Genomic DNA, 19,419 nt, shown 5'->3' with positions numbered 1-19,419 from the left:
TCCAGCAATCCCACTACTGGATATTTATCCAAAGGAAAAGAAATCACCATGTCAAAGAGATATTTGTACTTGGGTGTTTATCGCAGCACTGTTCACAATAGCCAAGATGTGGAATCAACCTATGTGTCCATCAACAAATGAACGGATAAAGAATATATGGTATATATATATATATATATATATATATATATATATATATATATACACACACACACACACAATGGAATACTATTTGGCCATAAAAAGAATGAAATCTTGTCATCTGCAGCAACATGGATGGAATTGGAGGTCATTGTGTTAAATGAAATAAGCCAAGCACAGAAAGACAAAATTAGCCAGGCATGGTGGCTCATGCCTGTAATCCCAGTACTTGGGGAGGCAGAGCTGGGAAGATCACTTGAAGCCAGGAATTTGAGACCGGCCTGGGCAACAAAGTGAGACCCCATCTCTACTACTAAAAAAAGAGTAAAGAAGAAAGACAAGTATGTTCTAACTCATATGTGGGAGCTTAAAAAGTTGATCTCATCAATGTAGAGAGTAGAATGACAGATACTAGAGACTGGGAAGGATGGAGGGGTGTGAGGGGGATTGAAGAGAGGTTGGCTAACAGATATAAACATATAGTTAGATAAATGGTATAAGTTTTATTGTTTAATAGCAGAGCAGAGTGAAGTTAACAACAATGTATTATGTATTTCAAAGTAGCTAGAAAAGAGGACTTGAGTTGTTCTAATACATAGAAATGATAAATACTCAAAGGGCTGTATACCTCAAATACCCTGGCTTGATCATTACACATTGTATACATGTAACAAAATATCACATGTATTCCAGAAATATGTAAGATATTATGTTTCATTAAAACAACAAAAACAACAACAATAACAACAGGGGTCTTCCAGAGGACCTATTCAGCTGTGTGAAGGAGATAAAAGTCTCTGAAACATATCTGTACACAACTCAGAAATACTATGAAGATGTACATAACCTAATGGAATCTGTCTAGAATAAAAACGTCTACTTTCTTTTGATCGTTCATATGCATTACTTACGCAGACAAATACCTTGGTAAGGGGCAAGAGTTGGAGATCCTGGGGGAAGGGTGGTTGTTTGTAGTGGAAGATCAAGTCATTTGGGGGCCATAAGTGATCACTGGAACACAGTTTGCAGATGACTTACCAAGGGGCCTACTCTTTAAGCATGACAATGCCGTGTCATTAAGTGTGAAAATTCATTAATTTAACCTGAAACTCCATGTCTCTTTTTTCTACCTCTGTAGTTCACCTTAAGGGTAGGTGACTCCAGGTGATTTGATAGCAAAATGCAGTCAAAAGCAAAAATTTAGCCATAACCTTTACATTTGATTGGCTGAAATGATTGTGTATCATTATTGGTATTTCTAATGTTGGTAATTTTATTGCACCATTGGAAGTATTTCAATCTTTGCATAGTTAAGCATTTTTGCCTGTTTACAATTGGACATACTATAAGTTATATTCTTTCTCTTTTTCTCTTAACACTCACACATACCCATGTACACACCTGCACACCCATACACATGATTTAAGTGATTTAATAGAATTATATTTGAAATAAAAATAACCTCAAAGTGTATTTTAAGTGAAAAAAATTCTAATATATGATATTATTTAGTAAAATTTGACACATTTTACATATCTATGTTAAAGCATCTGAAAGAGCCTTCACAGAGATTTTTAAGGAAAGTTGTTTATGAATGAGCACGATATGTGTATTCTTTACATTATTTTTTCTTGTCCACATTGTCTATTTTTAGTGATATAATAATAAAAAATTAAACAAAACAAAAGAGACAAATAACTAAAGAACATAATGTTTTAAAAAGTTTGACTTTACCCCTTTTAACATCTCAACTGAAAATTTATCTCCTGACCATCCTAACTGTTAGGCTTGTAAGACACTGTTTTCAGAAGACAGAAGCATTATTTGTTAATAAGAATGGACAAATACTTAGGTACATCCAAATTTGAGGTGTTGAAACTTAAGGTTCTTTGAAATATTTCACTGTTATGATTTTATCAGGTTATCAATGAAGGAAATCATAGTATTAATGAAAAACAAAATGAGTAAATTTTAGCATCAGAAAATTATTGAGAGTTTTTTTTTCCTTTGGATAGAATAATTCTTTTTTGAGTAACAATGTTTGGTATACTCAAAAGGTATGTTTGGGGCACTAAAAATGGCCAAAATAGGAAAGAGAAAAAATACTGATTCAGTAAAAATACAGATATGCATCTATATTTGGGGAAGAATTATAAGTAAGATATATAATCACATTATATTAGGAAATAAAAGCCATAGTAAAAGAAAGAATGCCAGACTTTAAATCTGAAATTGTATGTAGCTATTAAATCTGAAGAGTAATAATGTTCTGGTACTTACCAAAAGCTAAAAAGTAAACAAGTAGAGCTATGGTGACTGCCAGGATCACTACCCCTGCGACGACAATGAAACATACTACATATGGATTCAGAAATCTTGAAGTCGAAGTTACACGTGCTGGCCTTACGAGAGAGAGATCAAAGAAAGTCATTCATTTCACTGATTTCATCCATCATTTTTGTGCTCATGATTGTCTTCTGTCTTTCCCGGTCTCTTATCTGGGACATGGCTCTAGCCATAGAAACATATTCGTAGATATGAAACTGAACTTAACAAGGCTGTCCGTAGTGGTTTTTCTTTCAAGTTTTTTTTTTTTTCAGCACAAAATGAATGAAATTCAAGTAGTCTGATGGAAGAAGAGGGAAATCTGACTTATGGTTTGGAGTTGCTTTCCTTTCTGCCAATTGATAAAGTTTTTGAGAATAACAACAAATCATTGTCTGTTCTACTGCAATGTCTTCCAAAATTCTATGCTGGACATTACTGTAGTAATCAACCTTGCTTGGGCACCATCCCCAAGGCTGTACTGAAGAGAGATCATTTGGGTGGGAAGAAGTGTCAAGGAAGATAAAGAAGCAGGGGTGGGGTGGTGAGGGGGTCAGGACGGTAGCATTTCTCATTGCAAGATTCCCCATATTATTAAAAATCGGCAGAGGCATAGAGCTAGGATTGGGGAGAATAGCAAGTAACTGAAATGAAACAGAACTGCTCCAATAGCCAATGATGTATTTGATTTATCATATTTTCCCCATGAATTTGTACTAATACATAGTCACACACACTGACACTGGGAAAGTCACCAGGGGAGCTGGATGTGAATTCCAGTTTTACCCTTTGTTTGCTTGGAGGTCATATTGTCATTTATCTGAGATTTTCTTTATCTGAAAAATAGGAATAATAATACCTACCTCAAAAGGCTGTTTTGAAGATTAAGTGGGTCATGTTACGTGTTATAAAGTATATATTTCTAGTTCAATAGGTTATCCACTTGGCTGTGAACACCTTGAAGGTAAAGATAATATTCATGCCTATGTTTAACATAGGCAAACTGTTTAACACTTTGCAGAATGCTTGGGTTATATAGGTGTTTTGTAAATATTTATGATATTTATAAATATTTATCGCCTGTGTTAATTCTTGACATGTTTCAGATTTAAAAGCCTCAATAGAGCTGAGAAGCAATTATATGTAGGCATATTCTAATTTTCATATTTTTGTATTTTGTTTTGCCAGCATTCTGGTATAAGTGAGAAGGGTATGTTCTGAGGGTCAGTGCTGTGGGATACATTTCACTGCAATGTTGCCTGGTATTGTTTGGGCTCTACTCAACTCACAAGCCTATAATAGGGCACTTCTTGATATTTTGTATTGTGCCACCTGCACATTGTATGCTGTGGCACTGGAACTAGTAACATTTCAGAAGACTGTTGGAAGCAGACATAGACTTGCCAATTTTCCATTTTGTTGAATAAACACAGGACACTTTATAAAAATTGACCATGCTCAAGCATGATCACTTTTAAAAAGAGCATTTAAGTATATAACATAGGAAGAAAATAACCTCAGAAAAATTTATTAAATGCTATAACTTTATGATGTCTTTTTGCTGTATTTGTCTTATTTGTTCATTTTGCTACACTAGTGAAAACTGGCTTTCCCTGACATGGGTTGAGAGTCCAGTGTTCAACAACCACTACTGTAGTAATTTTCTAGTTGAAGAAAACTGTCACTTTGACATTTGCTAACTATTTGAGTTTCAGCTTACCCATTTGTTACCTCATGGGTTATTGTGCCTGTTACATGCAATCACAAATGCATAGTGTCTGGTATTTGTGATTTCAGTAATTAATAGTGGCTGCTGAGTAGTGAAAGAGTTAAAAATAGACAGAGTTGGAGGCAAATGTAACTCCAAAGGCTAAAGAAATCTCAAATTGTTCCTTTCTGCAACAATTAAGGATTGATTTTGTTTCCAGAGATGAGCTGATATGTCAGGATCTGTAAGCGTGGAGTGAGAAGAACTGTAAAGAAGGATTAAGTTGGAGGCTAAAATCTCCAAAAAAAGAAATCAAAAGGCTAGAGTCAATATGTGCTTTAACTTGGATGAGCCTCCCACGGGAATAACATTACAGCCAATTTTGCTTTCAGTTCACGAAAAACGTCTTGAACTCAGTAACTGAAAAGCACCATGAGACATATGACTCAACAAACAAAGGGTGTGGAGCCCAAATTACCTTACGCTCACAAGCCATAACTAATTACATAAGAATGAATTGTTCCACCCTATAGAAACAACTGAGGAAATAGCATGTTTCAACTTTCAATAGCATGTTCAACTTCTAGTTGAACCTCTGAACGTTGCTAACACAAACTAAATTGTGTATAATATTTACTCTAAATATGTTTGTAAACACTGAATTTTCATTCATAATGCAATGGAAATCTGTGAAAGAAAATATATTGCTTTTAAAGCAGGGTCTTGGTGAGTTAGATTTTTAGTACTTGCATTTAAACAGCAAAGCAAATATTCTATTGTGACCCATTTACCCGGTTTCCCTCTCACTCTTTCTCTTTTTTATTGACTTGAAAAAATTGCATGAGGGTGGAAAATTTATCTTTTTATACTTTTATTGTGAAAGCCTATCTGCCAGGCATTGTACATGTACGTTGTCAATCTTCATGATCTTTTCATAGCCTTGTAAATTCTGTATTACGATTGCATTTTAAATATAGGAAAGGTGAGGCTCAGAGAGTGAATAACTTATGTTTATTCAGGAGTGACAGAGCTGGAAACAGAAACCAGGTAAGTTTGAATAAAGACACATGAACTTCCGCTCACATACACTTTGTCCCTAAGTACATTGCTTCACACTACAGAGAATGGAAAAGCTTTGGGTTTCATGTCTCTCCTGACCTCACTTGGGGGAAGCAAAGGGAATCAATAGCTATTAATAATATATTTCTTAAGATATATCTTCAGCCCAGACCTCTCTCTTTGAACTGCACGTCATCATTTCCAATTACTAATTGAACGTGTTATGGGTGCTTTACAACCACCTTAAATAGAAAAGTTCAAAACCACAATAGCGAAGACTTGGAACCAACCCAAATGTCCAACAATGATAGACTGGATTAAGAAAATATGGCACATATACACCATGGAATACCATGCAGCCATAAAAATTGATGAGTTCATGTCCTTTGTAGGGACATAGATGAAGCTGGAAACCATCATTCTCAGCAAACTATCGCAAGGACAAAAAACCAAACACCGCATGTTCTCGCTCATAGGTGGGAATTGAACAATGAGAACACTTGGACACAGGGAGGGGAACATCACACACCGGGGACTGTTGTGGGGTGGGGGAGGGGGGAGGGATAGCATTAGGAGATATACCTAATGTAAATGACGAGTTAATGGGTGCAGCACACCAACATGGCACAGGCATACATATGTAACAAAGCTGCGCGTTACCCTAGAACTTAAAGTATAATAAATATATATATATAAAAAATAATAATAAAAAAATAAAAATAAAAAAAGGAAGTCACAGCAAACTTAGATCTGAGTACAACTCGTAACTCTTATGCTCAAACCATGACCTTGGGCAACTACACTGTGTCTTTAATTAATACGTGTAAAAACTGATCAGAATGGAGCTCAGAACCTGATATACATGCAATAGCTGTTGGTTATTATTATTGCCAGTCATAGTGTTGGCAATTATGTCTCAATTTCCTTTTCTAACAAATAGAAAACCAAAACTGGTCTTGCTCAAAAAAAAAAAAAAAAAACAAAAAAAAGAAAAGTTCAAAACTGAACGTGGTATTTTTTCTCCCACTGGACTATAGTGTTTGAGGATATGCCCAGGGTTGTATTAAAGAATTTTTCTGCAAGACATTTTTTCCAATTAAAACATGATCATTTCTTATTTATTTAAAATTTCCTTTGTTCTGATATCAGTCATGTCTTTCAAATGAAGGAAATGAGATATGAAAGATTTCTTTAATTGATTTTAAACTTCTAAGCACAGTGTTTAATTCCTACATCATAAAACACTTCTAAGGGGATGTGAAAAGGGAACTAGACTAGAGCTAGGAGATGTGGATTCAAGTACTCTTTCTGTCAAATATCAGCTATGTGATCTCACATTAATCGTAACTATTTTAAGCTTCAGATTTCAAAAAAATTTAAATGATAAAGACAATACCTTCCTCATAATTTGATTTTTTAAAATAAAATAAAATGGTGTATATACCAATGATTTGTAAACTGGAATTTAAGGTATTATTATAGAGGCAACTGAAGTATAACAGCAAGATCCCTAGAACTGAAGATTTTTCTGCCAGTAACTGTTGTATGAGCTTGGATGAGTCCTTTTAACATTGTGGAATCTTAGTCCCCCTACGACATGTTGGTGATAACAACAGTTATTGTACAGTATATGTTGTGAGAATTAGAGCAGATGACATGCATGCTGTATAAACTATAAAGGGCTAAATAACCATAAAAAACTTTAGAGAAAAATAAATTTTTAATTAATTAGTTTAATTTATTTATTACTATTTTTATTTAAACTTACACTATCAAGAGAAAAAAGCGCATTTCTTTAAAGTATTCAGTATTACCTATTTACCGATTTACCTATTTCACTTTTTCTCCACACTTTTTATTTTGCTCTATATCATTCTTATCACACAGGTAACTTTATAGTAAAGAAGAGGAATGTGTTGACACCTATCTCCATTGAGGTACTTTTGGAGTAGAAGAGTCAATACTAGTTTTCTATTCTTCTGTAGTAATTAATTTCTTAACTCTCTAGACTGGCTCTGCAAGAAATGCTCAAAGGAATTCTAAACATGGGAATGAAAGATCGATACTCACCTATCATAAAAATACATGAAAGTATAAAACTCACTTGTCTTATAAAACAAAGAAATGAGAAAGAGAAAGAAACAAAATGGCAATATGACAGAACTCCACCAAACCATGGGGCTTATAAAACAATTACAGAAATGACAGAGAAAGAAATAAAATGGCTGCATGACAGAACTCCACCAACTATATGCTGCTTACAAAAAACTTAACTTACTGATAAAGGCACTTATAGACTAAAGGCAGAGGTATAGAAAAATATATTCCACACAGATGAAAACCAAAAGAGAATAGAAGTAGCTATGTTTATATCAGATAAAACAAGGTTTAAATCAACAGTAGTAAAAAAAGACAAAGAAAGTTATTACATGATAACAGAATCGACTCAACAAGAAGACATAACAATCCTAAATGTATACATATCCAACACTAGAGCACCCATATTCATAAAACAAATATTACCACACTTAAGAGATAGACAGGAATACAATAATGATGGAGAACTTCAACACCCCCATTGACAGTACTAGACAGATCATCGAGACAGAAAATCAACAAAGAAACACTGGACTTAAATTGGACTTAGACCAAATGGACCTAATAGACATTTACAGAAAATTCTGCCCAACTATTACAGAATATACATTTTTATCAGTACATGGAACATTCTCCAAGATAGATCATATATTAGGCCACAAAACAAGTCTGAAGAAACTTGAAGAAATCAAAATCATATTTGATATCTTCTCAAATTACAATGGTCTACAACTAGAAATCAATACCAGGAGGAACTCTTAAAACTATATAAAAACATGAAAAAAAACCCCAAAATGCTCCTGAATGATCTTTGGGTAAATAACAAAATAAAGAGGGGATTTAAAAAAATTTTGAAATGAATGAAAATGGAGACAAAACATACCAAACCCTCTAAAATATAGCAAAAACAGTGCTAAGAGGGAATTTTATATCATTAAATCCCAATGATGTACCTTAAGGAACTAGAAAAATAAGAACAAACCAAACTCTAAACTAGCAGAAGAAAATAAATAACAATGATCAGAGCAGAACTAAATAAAATTTAGACCAAAAAATTACAAAGGATCAATGAAAGAAAAAGTTGGTTACTTGAAAAGATAAAGAAAATTGATAGACCGCTACCTAGACTAGCCAAGAAAAAAAGTGCCGATTCAAATAAACAAAATCAGAAATGAAAAAGGAAACTACAATGATATAGAAATACAAGAACCATTAGACACTACTATGAACAACTCTATGCTCACAAACTAGAAAACCTAGAGGAAATCAATAAATTCCTGGAAACATGTAACCAGGTAGAAATCTACCAGGTTTAATTTACAGATTAAACCAGGCACAAATAGAAATCCCAAACAGACCAATAATGAGTAGTACAATTGAATAAGAAAAAAAACATCTTTCAACAACAACAAAAATCCCAGGACCAGATGCATTCACAGCCAAACTCTACAAGATGTATAAAGAAAAACTGATGCCAATCCTAATGAAATTGTTCCAAAATATTGAGGAGGAGGGAATCTTTCCGAACTCATTCTATGACTCCAGTATTACCCTGATACCAGAATGAGACAAGGGCACACACACAAGAAGGGAAAACTGTAGGTCAATATCCTTGATGAACACTACATAAAAATTCTCAACAAAATACTAGAAAACTGAATCCAACAGCACATCAAAATGGTAATATGCCATGGTCAACTGGGTTTTATTCCAGGGATGCAAGTATGATTCAACATACACAAATTGATAAATGTGATTCACCACATAAACAGAATTAAAAACAAAACCATATGATCATCTCAATAGATACAGAAAAGGTATTTGAAAAATTTAGCATCCTTCCATGATAAAAACCCTTACAAACTAGGCATAAAGGGAGCATACCTCAAAACAATAAAAGCTATATATGATAAACCCACAGCTAACATCATACTGTACAGGGAAAAGTTGAAAGCATTCCACCGAAGAATTGGAACAAGGCAAGGATGCCCACTTTCATCACATCTATTAAACACATTATGTGAAGTCTTAAAGAGCTATCAGGCAAGAGAAAAAATAAGATATCCAACTTGGAAAAGAGGAAGTCAAATTATCTCTACTGACAATATGATCTTATACCTAGAAAATCCTAAGACTCCTCCAAAAGACTCCTAGATTTGATAAATGACTTCAGGAATGTCTCAGGATACAAAATCAATGTACAAAAATCAGTAGCATTTTTATACATCAATAATGACCAAGCTGAGAACCAAATCAAGAAGTCAATCCTATTTATAATAGATTAAAAAATAAAATATATTGGAATATATTTAACCAAGGAAGTAAAAGATCTCTACAAGGAAAATTAAAAAACACTGATAAAAGAAATGGAGATGATACAAACAAATGGAAAACCATCCCATGCTCATGCATCGGAAGAATCAATGTCATTAAAATGACCATACTTCTCAAAGCAACCTACAAATTCAATTAAATCCCTATCACAATACCCATGTCATTTTTCACAGAATTAGAAAAAAATCCTAAAATTCATATAAAACCAAAAAAAGAGCCAAATAGCCAAAGCAATTCTAAGCAAAAAGAGCAAAGCTGGAGGTATCATATGACATGACTTCAAATTATACTACAAAGCTATAGTAACCAAAACAGCATCATATTGGTATAAAAATAAACACATAGATCAATGAAACAGAATAGAGAACCCAGAAATAAAGCCACTTACCTACAGCCAACTGACCTTTGACAAAGTCGACAAAAACATACACTGGGGAAAGGACACCCCATTTAATAAATGGTGGTGGTAAAATTGGACTGCTGTATATCAAAGAATAAAATTGGACCTCTATCTCTCACCATATGTAAAAATTAAGTCAAGATGGATTAAAGACTTAAATTTATGATGTGAAACTATTAAAATGCTAGAAGAAGATGTAGGGAAAACTTTTGGACATTAACCTAGGCAAAGAATTTATGACGAAGTCCTCAAAAGCAAATGCAACAAAATAAAAATAGACAAATGATACTTACTTAAACTAAAAAGCTTCTGCACAGCAAAAGAAATAATCAGCAGAGTGAACAGACAACCTGAAAATGGGAGAAAATATTTGCAAGCTATGCATCTTACAAAAGACTAATGTCTAGAGTCTATAAGGAACTCAAATAACAACAGCAAAATAACACAATAACCCGCTTAAAGAGTGGACTAAGGACATGAATAGACATTTCTCAAGAGACATACAAATAGCCACAAACAAATGAAAAAATGCTCAATATCACTAATCAGAGAAGTGCAAATTAAAACCACGATGAGATAAACTGTTACACCAGTTGGAATGGTTATTAGAAAGTCAAGGTATAACATGTTGGTGAGGATGCAGAGAAAAGGGAACACTTACACACTTTTGGTGGAAAAGTAAATTAGTAAAACCTCTATGAAAAACAATGTGGAGACTTCTCAAATAATTAAAAATAGAACTACCCTTTGATCCAGCAATCCAACTATTGGGTATCTACCTAAAGGAAAAGAAATTATATCAAAAATTACCTGTACTCATATGTTTATTGCAGCACTATTTATAATAGCAAAGATGTGTATTAAACCTAAGTGTCTATCAACAGATCACTAGAGAAATATATATATATATATATGAATACTACTCAACCATAAAAGGAATAAAATCATGTCTTTTACAGCAATATGGATGGAACTGGAGGCTATTATCTTAGGTGAAACAACTCAGAAACAAAAAGTCAAATATTGCATGTTCTCACTTATACATGGGAGCTAAATAATGTGCACGCATGGACAGAGAGAGTAGAATAATGGAGACATGAAAGAGTGGGAGGGGAAAGAAGGATGAGAAATTACTTAATGTGTACAGTGTATCCTATTCAGGTGATGGCTACACTAAAAGCCCAGACTTCATAACAGTGCAATACCTCCATGTAACAAAACTGCACTACTACCCCTTAAAACTATTATAAAAATTCCTTCACTCGGAGGAGGGAGGAGGAAATGCCACCAATCTTCATAGAACATGTGACATGTGAGCTATGCCTTGAAAGATGGGTAGGCCCTCTGGGTAAATGAAGAAACGGGAACAGAAGAGGTAGAAGTGCAGAGTATGTTTGGTGAAAAGTAGTTGGCCCAGTGTGGTGGTTATAGGAAAGCAGATGGAAAATAATCTAGAAAAATAAGTCTGGTCAAGATTATAGAAGACTTTGTGAGTAATGGGTTTGGACTCTTTCTTGGCTTTAGGGTATCAATGAGCTTTTTGAAATGAGGAGTTAAAGAAAGCAGCAGTGTTTTAGAAAGGTTAATCTGGTGGCCCAGTTGGGCTGCAAGAGGCGGGAGTTATGAGGCAGGAGGTCTCATTGTGCAGACAAATTTATTAGTCCAGTAATGGGATATGAAGTGCTAAGGGCCATGTAGGGGCTATGTGTGTGGAAAAGAAAGGGTTGAGGAAAATATTGAAGATGAAAAATTAGAACCATTCCCTGGTAGAGAATTCAGTGCCAAGGGCAAGAGTGGAAGTCCAAGATGAAACTTTGAAGATTGAGCTTGCGTGACTGGGGATTTAGTTATACTCGTCACATGACTAGACAATTTGAGTTGTTTTGAGATGTTCTAATAATAATTTTCACTTCAGTAACTGTTAGTATTTTTGTGTTTATTCCCAGCAGTCAGCTGTTAAGATGGGTCTCGGCTGAGCAAAGGTCTTGGGACTGGAAGTGTTCTTTTTGAAGTCATTATCTTAGAGGTAGTATTTGAAGCTCTGAAAAAGAGTATTGGAAACCACTCATTTCACTGCCTTTGGATTAAAAAATACAGGCCTACAATATAAATCTCTAGGCATATATGTAGACACACATGAATTTGATATAATAAAGAATTTCCCATTACTATAGCCTTAGGTATCTAGTAATAAGAAGAAACAATTGGCAATTATGATTACCTATATGCTATATAATTTATAATAATGTATGTAACCTATAATATATATGCAATATTACAAGTATATAATTTAGGCAGCTATCAATTAATATTTATAATCATATGATCATACCATTACCATAAGTGAAATAATTTTACATGTGAGACTAAAAACACAGACAGTGATTTATGACCGAGGGAAAATCAAACTTTATTGTGGCTTACAAATAGAAAAGAAGGAAACATGAAATTTGGTCTGTACTTCATTTACTAGCATATGCTAATTCTTCAAGAATTACTAATAATGAATGAAAACAACATAAATAATTACTCATGCTGGCTGCTTGGGTGTGTGGTTATTTAATAAGTTGGTAGAAGGACCACACCTATTACATTAAGCCATCAATCAGTAGCTGGTTATTTTAGGTACTTACGACATGGTATAATGAGACCAAGGTCAAAGGTTTAATTTTATATAGATCCTCCCCATTAGTTCACAGATATAGGCTCAGCCCTTATTCTTATTTGCTATTTTGCAAATTCGTGCTCCTTTTTTTAGCAAACACCCTCCCCTGCCAAAAATGGAAGGAAGTCTCTAATTTAAAAAGATGGTTTTGGCACAAGCTACCCTACCTGTGGTGCTACACTGATCACCCACTAAGGACTTCATGCTGAGTTTCATACGCTTTTCTTGTGTGTGGCAATATCGTTTTTGCATATTTTAAGATTTTCTAGAATATTTAAAATAAAATTTTCATAGTGAACATGTTTATTAGACATCCAGGATAACCATGGGTATTTATCTGGTAATATTTTGCCTCTTAATTTCTTGGTACCGCATCAAGACACTACTTCCAGGAATTTCTAATGTGGTTCCATATCTCGTTAAGTCTCTGACTTTATGTCTAACTTCACTCTACCTCCATATCCTGTTTCAGACATCCTGGCCTCTCTGCCGCTCCTCAAGCACAATAGGCCCTCTCTACCTCTGGGACTTTGTGCTTGCTCTTCCCTCTGCCTGGAACACTCTTACCTCAGGTTTTCACAGGGCTTGCTCCCTGGCCTCTTGTATGTCTTTGCTCAATTGATGTCTTCTCAGTGAGACCTTGCTGACTACTCTATTAAAAATTGCACCTCCGGCCGGGCGCGGTGGCCCACGCCTGTAATCCCAGCACTTGGGGAGGCTGAGGCGGGCGGATCACGAGGTCAGGAGATCGTGACCATCCTGGCTAACATGGTGAAACCCCGTCTCTACTAAAAATACAAAAAATTAGCCGGGCGTGGTGGTGGGCGCCTGTAGTCCCAGCTACTCAGGAGGCTGAGGCAGGAGACTGGCGTGAACCCGGGAGGCGGAGCTTGCAGTGAGCGGAGATGGCGCCACTGCACTCCAGCATGGGTAATAGAGCGAGACTCTGTCTCAAAAAAAAAAAAAAAAAATTGCACCTCCTCTCTCTGCTTTATTATTATTTGCTTTATTATTTTGCAGTACACTTATAACTTTCTAATATACCCCACAATTTACTTATTTTGTTTGTTATCTGTCTCCCTCCACCAGTTAAGAAGCTCCATAAAGGTGAGGATTTTTATGTTCCTTCCTTCCTACCAACTCATTAATAATGCCTTTATTTTAAAAGATGGTTGAACTCATTACTCTGGCTTCTAGTATATTTAATACATTCAAGAACTGTTCCTAGGAAGGCATTGGCTAGGAGCAGGAATTGATTCTGGTATTGAAAAGTCTATAAAGGAAGGTGATGAATACCAAAGCCAACAGTCTTTATTCATTAGTCAAGCTAATTTGTAGCCTTTTCAGGAAAAGAATTTCTTGACTGCAGAAGACTTATTTAAAGAAACTCAAAGTGTTTCCCTTTCAAGTCAGAGCTGTGATACAGCTCTGCACTCATAATTTGCAAGGCAAGAATTTTCAGATGCTGTTTCTGATCCTCATATGCTATATATCTTATTTTAAACTGAAGGAGATGGTATATCTGTATTGTCACTCTCATACCTCATCTTCCTCAAGCAATGGTATAGCTAGGAGGATGGTATAGACTGCTGAGTAGGGTTTCAAGAATGCTGCTGACACAAGTCGGTAGTTTGCCATGTTTTCCTTCACTTAGCATATATCCCCATATTTAATAATAGGGTCAGCCTTGCATGATTATTAATAGATGTCTGAAGACTACTTGCCATTTCTGTGAAGAATCAGTTGAAGACTTAAAGACATATTCTGATTACTGCTGTCTTACACTTAATATACACTTACTTTGCTAAGGAAAGTAATCTTTTCTGGCATTTTACATCTGCCCAAAGTGTGGATTCTTGCTTCCAGAATTCAGATTATGAGGCCTTTTGTGTCTGCAAATGAGCATGGTGGTAACATGGTAGGGGTGGCACCATCTACAAAGGTGAGTCTGCCTAAATGATTTGAAAACAACAGAACAAATGGAAATATTTTTTCTGGAACTTTATGATGCTAAGAGTTTAAGTTAATTTCTCTAGGAATCACCAGATTTGCAAAGTGGTGGGAGCAATACTTTGTTGACTCTACTGGTGTTTAAGAACATGTACTGAGTGTTGGTAACCTGTTTCCAAGAATCATAAGAGAGAGAGCCCTGACAGGTTAGTTATGTCCTTACTGATTAATGTTAGTTAGGGATAGCCCAACATGTACTGTAGAGGGCACTGCTGTTCAATGTTAATATTTTTTTCTGAGTTCTACAAAGTGTAGTCATTCATAGAGCCATGAAGCCCATACTAGTTTCAAAACAAGAAACAACTACTTACAGACTTGCTTGCTTCCTCGCCTATTTCCCCCCAAAATGGCCAAAATAAAATTTTTCCCTGTCTGGATTTAGTCTCCAAATAGGTAGGTTTTCTTCCTCCTTTCTTTCATTCTTTATTTTCATTTTCTTTCCTTTTTCCCCCTTTATTTTTAACTAAAGATGTTTTCTAACCTTTATTGGCACAAAATAATTTTGCTGGCTACCGTAAATTATAAAAAAATACTCATGACAGTTTAAATATGTGATATTTTATTGTAAAAATGCTCTTTGGGAAATGAGTACTTGAATATCATGTATATTTGAATATCTTTTGGGATGAGGAAAATATTTTGAAATTGGATTTTGGTGATGGTTGCACATCTCTGTACATATACTAGCGATCATTGAATTGTGCACCTTAAACACATGAAGCTTCTGTTTTATGATTTTATTTCAATAAAGTGGTTAAAATTAAATTTATCTTTTAATGATTGTTAACTTAGTGGAATAACAAAATTACCAAGTTTCCTGTGCGTAATTGACAATGAGGGTGGACTTAAACTTCCAGAACAGAAAAAGACTCAGCCCATTCAGTTCAGGTTTCAATGCTATTTCCTAGGTAGCAATTGTTAATGAGATATTGGAATACAGGAGTGTGTTAGTATTGATGGCAAGCAATTTGTTACACATAATGGTTAAAACACATCAGAGTTTTGAAATGATTTACTTCTTATACAATTTAAACTGCTTAATTCTAGGATAATATTTCTCCTACTCACTTGCATTTTTGTTTTGTTTTGTTTACTGGGTGGAATTACAAGTAGTGCATTGGGAATTGCTTTAAACCTGGTTGGATTCATGGAGATGTGTCACATATTTTCATCAACTGTCGTGTGTCAGAGTGGATAAAGGACTGAAAAAGCCTAGAGAAAAGTTCATGTTTAACCTCAAGATGCCAAATGACAAAAAGCCAATTGCTCTTTGCACATTTCCAGTTCTATTTCTTCTTTTCCTTCTGTAGCCTGAACTGATGAAACAGCAGTGTTTCCCAAACTTACCAAAACACAGAAACATTTATTTCTGAAATACCCAGCATTTTGAGGAGCACAGTATTCCCAGAACTCAGGAATGTGCTGCTCTGTGAGTTCTAACTTGCCAAGGCTTTCAGTGTTTCTGCAGGAGAGGAATGGGGAAATCTATTGCACACTCAGGTTAGAGACATGTTTATTCATATTTAAATACACAAGGAAATGTCTTGCTGTACCCATCTCTTCCATTCTGGGAATCTGGGAAACTAAGCCTGTAACTTGTCGCTTGTAGAATGAATGATGGAGTAGAATAAATAAGAAAGGAATATATCATTAAATGCACAGGTTAAATAAATAAAAATCTATTAAAAAGAGCCTAAAGAAAGAAAGATGACATTTCAGCACATATTGGGTGAAATAAGTTGTTTAGTCCAGCACTTCTCAATTTTTAGTGGATATGTGAATTGCCTATTAAAATGCAAATTTTAAATTAGTGAATCTGGGTTGGACCTGAGTCTGCATTTCCAACAAGCTCCCAGGTGATGTCAATGCTATTGGTCCAAAGACTATGTTTTGTGTAGCAAGGGTTCTAGATACAATTACATTAGAAAAGATCAGAGAAAAGTGGAGTGACTGTACTGAAGGCATAATAGATCCTTCTCTGTTTCCTAAAGCCCAAGTAAATAGGCAATCCTCTTTGCTATAGGATTATTATGAAATGTTCAAAGCCTTAACTTATTGCTTCATCAAAATATACTGACCCTATTATAGAACTACAGTCATGAAACATATAACAACATCTTTGTCAATCACAGATCGCATGTATGACAGTGGTCCCATATGACTGTTATACACATTTTTAATGTACCTTTTTTATATTTAGATATGTGTAGATACACAAATATTTACTATTGTGTTACAATTGCCTACAGTGTTCAGTACAGTAACATGCTATACAGGTCTGTAGCCAAGGAGTAATATGCTGCATAGTCTAGGTGTGTAATAGGTTATATCGTCTAGGTGCATGTAAGTATACTCCATGATGTCTGCATAAGGACAAAATCGCCTAACGATGCATTTCTCAGAATGTTTCCCTGTCAAGTAACGCATGACTGGTGGATCCATGTTTACTTTCTATAGGACATAAATCAGTGAGGGATTTAGAAGTTCCTATACACAGCTCAGTGTGATCTGATTTGTAATGCGCAATAGAAAGCGTCAAGATATTCTCCACTCATCGTTATCTCTACAAAATGTGTCCCAAAGTGGTGAGAAATTTGGTACATTACACTCTAATGGCAGTGTTTCTTGCTCCAAATGTGTGCATCCTCCAATGTTTGATTTTACCTTTATAGATAGACCTAAACCATAACATTGGTTACAGTGTTAAAAATGTTGGGGATGGGAGTGAGGAGGTGAGAAGGGAGGCACTGTGAATGATGGAGTAGAATAAATAAGAAAGAAATATATCATTAAATGCACAGGTTAAATAAATAAAAATCTATTAATAAAGAGCCTAAAGAAAGGAAGATGACATTTCAACACATATTGGGTGAAATAATTCAGAGGAGATGATAGAGTAGGGAATCCAGAAATTTACTGAAATTATTTTCTCACAGCAACTAGTTGAGGGTCATTTAGTAGAGAGGAGTGGATACTGGAATCAGAGCCTCATTTGTATTCATCATGGTTCATTCTATTTAACTATATCTACTAAATCATAATTGTTCTCATAGAAAAAAAGGTGACTTTTAGTGAATCATGGACCAAACCCAAGATTAGTTCTTTGAAATGTGCTTGAGTAATATTTAGTTGCATCAATATATTTTTAAAAACAACATCTTGCATTCAATCCCTTCTGAATTTAATCCTACTGGCTTCTTGCCTAGATTGTCTTCAGAAACACAGGAAAGAATCAAGCTTCTCAGTTTTATTTTCCCAGGAGGATTTTGTGTTATAATGAAATGAACGGAGTTCCGAGGTCTATGGAATGAATACTTTTGATGCCTATACAATGTGTTCCTCAGAGCTTATGAAAAATGCTGCACATATATTCTCTTATCCAGGGAGGCAGTATGCATACTGGCAGGGTGAAAGGGGAAAGCTGTTGTAATCAGAAAAAGCTGCTCAACAGGAGGCAAATCCCTTCTTTGGATTTCAGTTTTCTTCCTTGTCATTGAATGAAGAATCAGCAAGTTTCTTCATCACCTTCACACCGTTCTCTCCATCCTCCCTTCTTAACAAGAAGGTTCCTTCTTCCTTCCCATGGCTAGCCCATGGATAGATCCTCCCACGACTCCTACACACTCTCAATCTTTGCAAACACTTTATTCCCCTGGAAGGTCTGTCTGCTCATATATTTATTACCTGTCTCCCCATCCGCAACCCGTCCCTACAAATAAACTGTTCCGTGAGAGAGACAGCACAGCTGAGAGCACAGACCCTGAGACTGGACTAATTGGGTTCAAATCCCATTTCTGCCATTTATCTGCTGTGTGAACCTGGGAAGTCACCTAACTCCTCAATTTCCTTGTTTGCAAAACGGAAGTGACAGTAGTACCCACCTCCTTGTTATGAGTCCAGTGAATTAAAAATTTGTTAACAGAACTCAAATAATGTCTGGCATTTGGCCCTATGTCAGTGGTTGGTAAATCAAATAAACGAAAGCAAGCACTGACTGATTTGTTTTCTGCTGTATCTCCCAAAGTATTTAATGATCTGTGCATTAAGTGAATCTGTACAGTAAAAGGATAGGTTAGATGATGGAAGGTAGGCTCTGTCTACCTTGTGAATCTTGCCATGGAATCTAATACTGGCACAAAGAGTCACATAAAAAAGAGATTTCTTTCTGTCTCCTGAACAAATGTACTTGTTTACTCTTTCTTCTCTTTTATATAAAGATTATTATGAAACACTAGTCCTGTCCAGGGGCCTGTGTTTTTAATTACTACACAGGCAATGCAGAAAGGTAATATATTACAATAGTAATAACCATGAGTTTTATAATCAGACAGACCCATGTGATCACTGGGAAGTAACAAAACCTCTCTGAACCTTAGTTTCCTCATTCATAAAATGGAGATAGTCACATGCCTCAGAGGGTTGTGAAGATTAAATGAGATACTGTTTATAAAGTACTTAGATTCTGTTGTATGTTCAATAAATTGTAAATTTTGTAGTATTTCTATATGTAGAACCTAACTTTGGCTAAAAATAATATATATTTTTAAACATACAATAGAATATATACATTTTATTTTTATTTTAAAATATTTAATTGACAAATACAGTTTTACATATTCAAGGTGTACGACATGATATATTTTTATAATAACATTTTATAAGATTGACAGCATTTTGTGG

The 19,419-nt window shown here is 35.0% G+C and overlaps 1 protein-coding gene and 1 long non-coding RNA gene across 3 annotated transcripts in view; one reads left to right on the top strand and one right to left on the bottom strand.

Annotated features, from left to right (window-relative positions):
• LOC117979984 (uncharacterized) overlaps positions 1-19,419 on the top strand; it is a 377,942-nt gene that overhangs the window by 157,011 nt on the left and 201,512 nt on the right. The gene's annotated exons all lie outside the window — the stretch shown is intronic.
• Positions 1-19,419, bottom strand: part of TMPRSS11D (transmembrane serine protease 11D) — a 63,122-nt gene that overhangs the window by 36,238 nt on the left and 7,465 nt on the right. The window contains exon 2 of one of the 2 annotated variants that reach the window (XM_057302092.2): positions 2,422-2,543. In XM_057302092.2, coding sequence (XP_057158075.1) covers positions 2,422-2,543 — 122 coding nt within the window. Of the gene's footprint in view, positions 1-2,421; positions 17,642-19,419 lie in introns of those variants that run through there. The other variant, XM_034958715.3, reaches the window with a different exon arrangement.

The sequence above is a fragment of the Pan paniscus genome, chromosome 3 (assembly GCF_029289425.2).
Source record: "Pan paniscus chromosome 3, NHGRI_mPanPan1-v2.0_pri, whole genome shotgun sequence".
Taxonomy (NCBI): Eukaryota; Metazoa; Chordata; class Mammalia; order Primates; family Hominidae; genus Pan; species Pan paniscus.
Note: the sequence above shows the minus strand (reverse complement) of the source record. Positions and strands in the feature narration are given on the sequence as shown.